The 8,788-nt window shown below is 33.1% G+C and overlaps 1 protein-coding gene across 1 annotated transcript; it reads left to right on the plus strand.

Annotated features, from left to right (window-relative positions):
• Nucleotides 1-739: 739 nt before the first annotated feature.
• Nucleotides 740-3,710, plus strand: LOC133832626 (glutamate-1-semialdehyde 2,1-aminomutase, chloroplastic-like). The gene is made up of 4 exons (XM_062262941.1): nt 740-1,005; nt 1,221-1,352; nt 2,351-2,583; nt 3,665-3,710. The coding sequence occupies exons 2-4, from the start codon at nt 1,281-1,283 to the stop codon at nt 3,708-3,710; spliced, it is 351 nt and encodes a 116-aa protein (XP_062118925.1). The 5' UTR covers nt 740-1,005; nt 1,221-1,280.
• Nucleotides 3,711-8,788: the final 5,078 nt, after the last annotated feature.

The following is an 8,788-nucleotide window of genomic DNA, read 5'->3' on the forward strand; positions in this document are numbered from 1 at the left end:
AGGCTGCAATTAAAGAAGAGAAGGCCGCGTCACTGTCCTCCATGGAAGATATGTTGTACCATTGTTGGGCTTTTAACCAGGATGGCAACTTTTCTTTCATGGCTCCCGCACTGTGGGATCCACATCTTGAAAAATTCAAGGCTCGGATCTTACAAGAGCCGTCGGAAATGGGGGATGCTTCTACAGCGGGCGAGCATGAAGGCGAGGAGGTCACGTCCTCAGAGCATCCTGGAGGGGCTCAATGAGTCTTTTTGTTTGTTTGTATTTTTATATTTGTTTGTAAACAATAGCTCTTGGGCTTAGTTCGAGGTTTTTCTCCTCGGGAAAATTTTTATTTCAATTTATATATCTAACTTTTAATCTAAATGTCTTTTCCTTGATTATCTCTCATGTTTATGACTTCTTAGAGTTGTACATTCGAGATTTTAGGAATCAATTTTTAGATTGGGATAGATATTTTAAGCTCGGTTATATCCAAACTTAATGTGTTGATTTATATCATACCTATTAACACTACACCAAATACCCATTTCCATAACACATGAATATAATACTAGTAAAAAAGTATTATGCTAGAGTATTATTACTGATTTGCTAAATAAAAGAAACACACGGAGGGAACGAAATTTTCTGGCGCCAAGTGAATTAATATAATGGTGCCTTTAGTCTCTTTTTTCCCCCATTATTTTACTCATCATTCTCATTCTGTATCCTTTCAATCTTATATTATTATATCATATGTTTTCTTGGTTAACTCTTTTTTTCTCTTCTTGTTTCCCGTCTCTCTGCCTTCTTCCTTCTTCCATTTCCTTTCCTTTCCTTTCCTTCTCCTTCTCCATCGTAGTCTTGGCAGACTCCAAGCTCTAACGCTCTAGTCATGGAGCATGCGACACCCTTGGGGATTGGTTCAGAGTGCGACGTTGAGGAACCGCCGGGTATCATAGTTGTCTCATATCTGCAACTAATAAAGCTCTCAGGGGTGATGTCTTTCATGGAGTAGTTCAGGTGAGTCTTTCTTGGATTTAGAAAGTGATTTTGTCATTTTTTTTGTTTAGATTTTTTGGTACACGAGATTATTTGTTGCTCAGATTATTATATGCCCTTAACCTAATTTTACTGTAGGTGATTTTCCATTATTGTTTTTCATGAGCATTCCAATTGCTTCAATATTTGTTCTTAACATTCAATTTCCCTCCCTTTTCTTCCCTTCTCTATCACAGTCTTTGTAGACTCCAAGCTTCGGCACTTCACAGTCGTCTCGTCGTTTTTGCTGTGTTAAAATGGCTGTCTCACTCGACGAGAAGAAGAATTTTACTCTGAAAAAGTCAGAGGAGGCTTTCACTGCTGCTAAGGTATTTCTCTTTTGTCCAGTGATGTTTATTTTCTTTTCTTTTCTTTTTTCGAATCTAAATTGAGTTGAGTTTTACTTTGACCGTGTCAAAGATTTGGTTTGTTTGTATTGGTTTTTCCTTGACTTGGGGATATGGGCTTGTCACATTTTGATTGAGACGTAGGATTTTCTGGGTTTTATGAGATTCATATGATGGTACTGGCTTAAATTTTACCTTGTTTTGTGAAGAATCAAGAGATGGATTTCAGTTTGGTATCTCCATTTTTTAGCTTCAATTCAGTTGTTATTTTGCAATGCGCCTAATTTTCATGGTGTCAGTGCAAGCAACCTTGGTTTTCTCATCTAAACAGTTTTAAATCTGCTTAAGCAAATTTGGTGCAGAGTTTAACTTGTTTAAGGCTTATCTTGAGCTGGAAAAATTTGGTGCGACTCATATTTTTATTAACTTGGCAAATGCCTGAGATATCAATGTCTGTAAAACTTGGTTTGGTTTGAGATTAAATGTTGAAAACATTCGGTTTGTGTAAAAATTTTATTATGTATCAGTTGGTACATTGCTAACTGGTAGCCGTATATATTGTTGTACACTTGTACTGTGTTTTAAACCATGCTCGTCTATTAATTTTTTTTCCCTATAGCACAATCTTCATTGTTTTACAGTCTTTTATGAATTTGAAAACATGGCCATACTTGAACATAAATTCGTGACTCAATGAGTGAAAATATAGCATGATTTTAGATGTAGTTTAGTGGTTCAATATTCCCAGGTGCAATTTATTACAAATATAATCTATGTTTCCTTGTGTTGTGCCATGCCCAAATAATCTTGTTGAAGTGTTGGTTGCTTGTTTCTACTTGAAATATGCATATTTCAAACTAGTGGTAATACAGCTAGTAATTATATTTCAGTTCATTCTGTTTTGCTAGGGTCATATTAACTCTCAAATGTGAACTGTGTTTCAGACTCTCTAATTATTTACTCATGTTAACACCTATTAGGAGTTGATGCCTGGAGGTGTAAATTCCCTTGTTCGTGCTTTTAAATCTGTCGGCGGACAACCTATTGTCATTGATTCTGTCAAGGGCTCTCACATGTGGGATATTGATGGCAATGAGTACATTGATTATGTTGGTTCATGGGGACCTGCAATTATTGGCCATGCAGATGATGAGGTTCTATTCTTTCTTTGGAATCCAATACATAATTTGACAATTCTTAATCCATTATCTAGGTTTTCAATCCTGATTTTATTAGCTTTCACTATGATTTATTTTGCAGTAGTGTTTTTAATTCAGAACTAGCAAAACAAGCAAGTTGATGACCCTGTATAACCATATTTATTCTCTTTGCTTCTTAAAGCTTCTTCTTTTGTAGTTACTTTATTTTCGTAGGCCAAAGAGTTCATTGGATTGGATTTATTTATGTGTATTCTGTGCGCAAACTGCTGATATATATTATGAGGATCAATTATGTGTTGTGTACTGTTTTAAGAGTTAGTTATATTTATTGGATTGAAACTATTGTTGTGTGTTGTTAGCATATGGGATATAGGATAGTAGTGGCTGTGGAATTATTTTGTAACTTTGAGAATTCTTTAGAATTCATTGGGAGGCTTAAGGGATCCTCGAAAAGTTAATCTTTGCTCAGTTTGATGTGAAACTTTTAGATAATCAAAGAAATCTTTTGTTAGAGCTTTTTAGTTTGTTTAATGGCAGAGGGCGAGGCAATGGCTTTTGAGTTGGGCATTTTCAAAGAATTGATATCTTTTTGCTCCCAAATTCTCAATATTGCAATGGTTTTGAATCTCAATCATATGTCAAGTGGCACTTTTTGTTTTGATTTTATGCATAATGAATTGGTAGTTTATTTAATCTCTGCCATCATAATGATTTTATACCGTTAAAAGAGTATACTATTTTCAGTTCTATGTTCTTACCAAAATCAACTTAAATTGAAAGACTGATCATTAATACTCCATGAAAAAATTTATGTGTATATATCTTTACTTTTGCAGAAAAATATATTCACAGCTAGATCAGCTTCTATAAGGGAGAAAATTTAAGTTCACAAGTTTATGGATTCAATTCAAGAGATGGAAGTCACACTTGGAAAAGCTATAAGATTGGGACGATATTCAATATGCAAAGCAGTGTTATATCCTCCTTGGAAGGCATTGGGGGCATAACTTCAGGCCGAGGGCAACCACGATTCATCAATAACTAACATAAGTTTTGCTATCTTGGTTGACACCTTTTGCCAAAACATTCTTTTCACTTTCAATTTATGACAATTTTAATGTCTCTATGATGCAGGGAGATTCTTCAGAAAGGCAGGAAGAAGATAGTTTTCTCAACATGAAACAAGCAATGTTCTGAGGGCTCTATGGACAGGTACATGAGAAAAAAAAAACAGTCTTATCATTCAGGGCATTGATTGATCTACCAAATCTAAGACTTTTTTTTTATTGAAGTATGTGTTTGATCTTCTTATTTTGTTTAGTTTTATTCTCTCTATTTATGATTTGCTTATTTCCATGTTCTAGCTTCACCATTCTTTCACCAACTAACCAATCCATATTTGTTCCAAGTCTGGCTTACCACAATCCCAGGTTTGTTTTACGTCTTCGAATATTATTCAATTTTTATAAAAATATTTACTTATAATAGTATGGTAGGACCTGTTGAAATTTGAGATTATTTTACATCTCCAAAAATGGTTTTTCTTCTTCTTTTCTTTTCAATTAAAGCTTCAGCTCAAGTGCACATTTTTCTTCTATATGAGGTATTATAATATGAACTCAGTCCAATTTTTTGCATATTATTTTCAATATATATAGTTTGTTATGGTTGATATTCTTATTCATTGCTCACTTTGTTTTGATAGGCTTTATGTACACTGAAAATCTGAGACTAGAATTGTTTAGAATTCTATATTTCTGAAAGAAGCTCTTGATTCCCAATTATGATTTCAGATGAAGATGATGATGATGTGGCACAGCTACAAAGAAAGCCTCTGTTTTGGAAGACTGACTGGAGTTTCATTAAATGCCCAGTTAGCACAAGTTTTATGCTCTACTAAATTCTTCAGGTGTGTTTAATTACTATTTACAGTTTGGGTTCACACTGGTAAATCACTTCTTATGTGTTTTTCTATATGTATTTTTCTCTCTAATGATCAGGAAACTATAAATTATCTAATATGAGGGTCTTGCAACATTTTTTTGGAATACTTTATAAGATATCCAAATTATGCAAGATCTGTTAATTGTTGTGGATTATAAAATGTGTTATATGTGCATATATAGCCTTATACTTTATAGCTTTTATGGCTTTCATCATTACACAGAAAAAAAAGCATATAATATAATACATATCATTGTACTATCTTCTTTTTGAGAAATACAATACATTTTTTCACTGTATTATGATTTTGAAAGTTTGAATTCCATGTCCACATGCTGCATTATGATTTTTATCTTCATTGTCTTTCTTATTTTGTTACCAATTTCCTTTCCTTTTGTGTATGTTTTTATGCTTCAAAAATAATAAAAAAAATTGTTCACTTTGTTTTGACAGGCCTTTTGTGTACTGAGAATCTAAGAGTGGAGTCATATGTGCATAGATTGTTCCAAAGAAATTATTCAGCAAATGGTGTGGTGTGCATAAGATACTTGAATCCGTTTTTATCATACACTGATTTATACCATGCTTAGCACTAGCAGCTAGACCACATGTTTACATTCTTTTGTGTGTAATCTCAACATGGTTTACTAATGGTTGCAAAGGAGATGGAGTTTGGCTGGAAAATCATGGTAGGATCAATAGTTGGATTCTTTGGTGCGACTTTGGGAAGCGTTGGAGGCGTTGGAGTTGGTGGAATTTTCATTCCAATGCTTACTTTGATTGTTGGTTTTGACCCCAAGTCTTCTACTGCCATTTCTAAGTGTGAGTCACTTACTTGTATCTTGAATTGAAGTGTTTTTTCCTATGTGAAGTGCATAACCTGCTATAAAATTTGGGTTGCAGGCATGATTATGGGAGTTGCAGGGTCAACAGTTTAGTATAATATGAGACTTAGATACCCCACACTGGACATGCCCCTCATAGACTATGATTTGGCCTTGCTCTTTCAGCCAATGCTCATGCTTGGAATCAGCATTGGAGTGGCTTTCAATGTCATGTTTGCTGATTGGATGGTCACTGTTCTGCTCATCATTCTCTTCTTAGGTAATTACATTGTTTGATTTTCAACATGAAAAACCAGTCTTGTATTTTGCTTGTGTCATATTAAGATAACCATTTAGACACTATATTTATAATCTTAACAGATACCTTCTGGAGTACTATAGTATAATATAGATTCTAATGTAATGGCAGTGAAAACTCTTGATTCATGGCAGGTACATCTGCAAAAGCTTTATTGAAAGGTATAGACACATGGAAAAAAGAGACAATGATGAAAAAGGTAATAGTTTCACTTACTAATCTCTTTCTTTTTCTTAACAAAAGATTTGTGTTTGTCAAACATTTTGATAAGGCGTTTCAGATTTTACTCGAATTTCAGGATGCGTAGAAGCAGCAGGAATCAGAATCCAAACCAGGTGGTGAGTGTCTGAAATGTTTCATAGATTTAATAATTGTAAAAGCATATTAACAAGAAAAGAAGCTAAAACAGTTCCATGTACAAAAAATTTCCTTTCACTGAATTATAACTTGTACCTCAAAGGCTCAAGCATTATCCTATGCACCTTATTTTTATTAAATCAGTAAATAGCTGGCTAAACTCCAATGTTGCTTTACATTTACAGATGAATCTGAGGTAGACTATAAACCACTACCGAGCGGTCCAGCTGCTAGTGCTAAGCACGAGGAGGAGGTGAGTACCAAGAATGCTAACAATCTTTAGTGTGAATTATCTGTAGGTGGTTAAGTGAAATATATATTTAATGTGATAAACATTTCCAAATCTATACATACTTTACATTTATTCAATAAGGCCAAATAAGAAAAGAAGAAGAAAGAAAAAAATCTACTATTCTTAAAGATTATAAAAATCCGAAATCATCAATTGCTGAAGTCTATCTATTGGAAATGTTTACTTTTAAATGGAAGTTAATTTTATTGAGTGAGTTTAGTTTATGATATCATTGTCATTTTAACTTATTTTCTTATTTTATTTATTGCCCGACAAAATTTTGGTATCTTTCTACCTTTCAAGTTAAACTTAGGTATTTATTCAAAAAAAATAAAGTAAAAGAAGTTAAACTTAGGTATAACATAATTCCATATAATGTAATAAGTTGCTTCCAATTAACGTTAAAGTTCCATATAATTTATCACTTAAATGCCTTCCTTACTCTCTTTTTTCTTAGGTTTTGTTATGCTGCATTTATTTTCTGGATGCCTCCTTAATTTAACTTCTGTTTATTTTCCCTATGCAGATGAAAACGGGATATGTTTCTCTTGTTTTATGTTTAAACATTAGTGTTGATCCTTCTATTTCTTTGAAACTCTTTTATGTGGTTTAATTTAAGGTCAATCCTCATAAAACTAATTGGTATTAATTATCTATATGGATCAATAATCAAATATCTTAGAAACTGATTCTCATTTGTGTCTATATATTATCTAGTGATTTGTCTTTGTCTTTGTCATAGAAGTGGCTTTGGCTGACCTCCAGCTTTGGGCTTTTGTTTTGCTTGTTTCTTAGTTTTAGCTCTCGGACTTGGAAATTGTGATAATCAAGCTATGACCCAATTTTGGTTTAAATCCTTTGATGCTTTCCTCATATTAATCTATATTTTATTTGTGGTGATATTCCTTATGTTTGGAGGCCTTTGAGCTTTGACTACATTTAAGTGAAAATTATGAAGGACAAAAAAAAAAGAAATGGCCTGGAGAGTTTAAGTTTAAGCTAGTCTCTAGACCTTGGTGCCACATGGGGTGTTTGTTTGTGGTTAGCTATAATGGCTCCACCTCTATCATTCTCTGTCATGTAAGCTTCTCTTGTTTTCCTCACTTCCTTTTTATGTCTATTCTTGACTGTTTCTCTTAAACTTTTCATGAAACTTTAGGAAATGCAAGGTTAGTTTACTGAGTATGTATAGTTTCTGAGCTTATTTTTAGAAGCTTGTTTGTCTTCTAGAGCTAGATAGTAGTTTAGGAAATAGAGATTTTGAGTCATTATTGTAGCACTTATAGTTCAGAAGAGAAATAGAGATTTTCCCACTATTTCCCTCATGCTCTCTGACTAAGTCCATTCTTCTACTCATAATGTACTCTACTAAAAGTTATATATTATAAGATTTCAAGAGATTTTTTTACTCTCTTTTAATACCACATATTTGACTGCAATGTGTCTTTTGGACTAATAATAGATTTATGGTGCTATAAAATCTTGAGCTTCTTGCAGTATTATTTGAGGTCAGGGGATGTAAATTTGGAAAAGTGTGTAAATATAACCACACTAGAGGAAAGACTTCTGCAGCACCATTAGCACCAGTTCTAGAGTTTAACTTTGTTGGTCTTCCAATCTGAGTGGTATAACATCATTGTTTTGTCTATATTATAACCTTTCAACATATAAAAGCTGCAATAGTTGCTTGTGGTCATCTTATGTGGTTTATATTGCAGGGTGAGAAAGAATGTCCATATTCTTATGTGGTTTATATTGCAGGGTGAGAAAGAATGTCCATATTACATGCGATATCCAGAACATCTGCCATTTCTGTCAAGGTCTACTGCTATTTTCCGGGTAAGTTATTATTGTACCAGAAATTCTACTCATTTCCATGCTTATTTAAAGGGTAGCGATGATACTAAGTTTTGAAGATTGGGAGTCTATTCAAAGATTTTAGTTTGCATTTGACATTAGTTTCTTCTGCTTGCAAACTCTGGTTTTATTAATGTACTTTATCCTTTATATGACTTCAATCTGTTACCTTTTTGCTTGAATGATCCTTTTTTTAAAGAAAAAATTATTTGGTGGTTGCTTTTTGATGGATGCGAAACTATGTGATAAGTTTGTCTAAAACAAGTAGGAGAACTATTAAGAAATAGCTTAAGAATCATGTTTCGGTGATGAAAATAGTAATCACCCTTTCCCTTGTTTTATTTATTTTTATCATTTAAGTGATGCTTTTTTTCTTTTAAATATGTACTGGATACTTTTATCCTAATGACTGTGAAACTAATTTATATTTCATGTGACACAGTGGGTTCTTCAATAGTACAATTTTTTAACAACATTTAAGAATTTTGTTCATGTTAACTTTATGGTGGATGGCTCTTGAGAGCTTTCCACCACATATATAATTGAGATCTCTTACTTTCATTATTTATGGAAATCCCATGCTTTTTGTATAGAGAAGCAATGCTAATATATATGTTTTTGCCTTGCTTTTTAACCTGTTTATGCTTTAGCCAGCCATGGGTAAT

Source organism: Humulus lupulus, chromosome 4 (assembly GCF_963169125.1).
Source record: "Humulus lupulus chromosome 4, drHumLupu1.1, whole genome shotgun sequence".
In the NCBI taxonomy this organism is placed as follows: domain Eukaryota; kingdom Viridiplantae; phylum Streptophyta; class Magnoliopsida; order Rosales; family Cannabaceae; genus Humulus; species Humulus lupulus.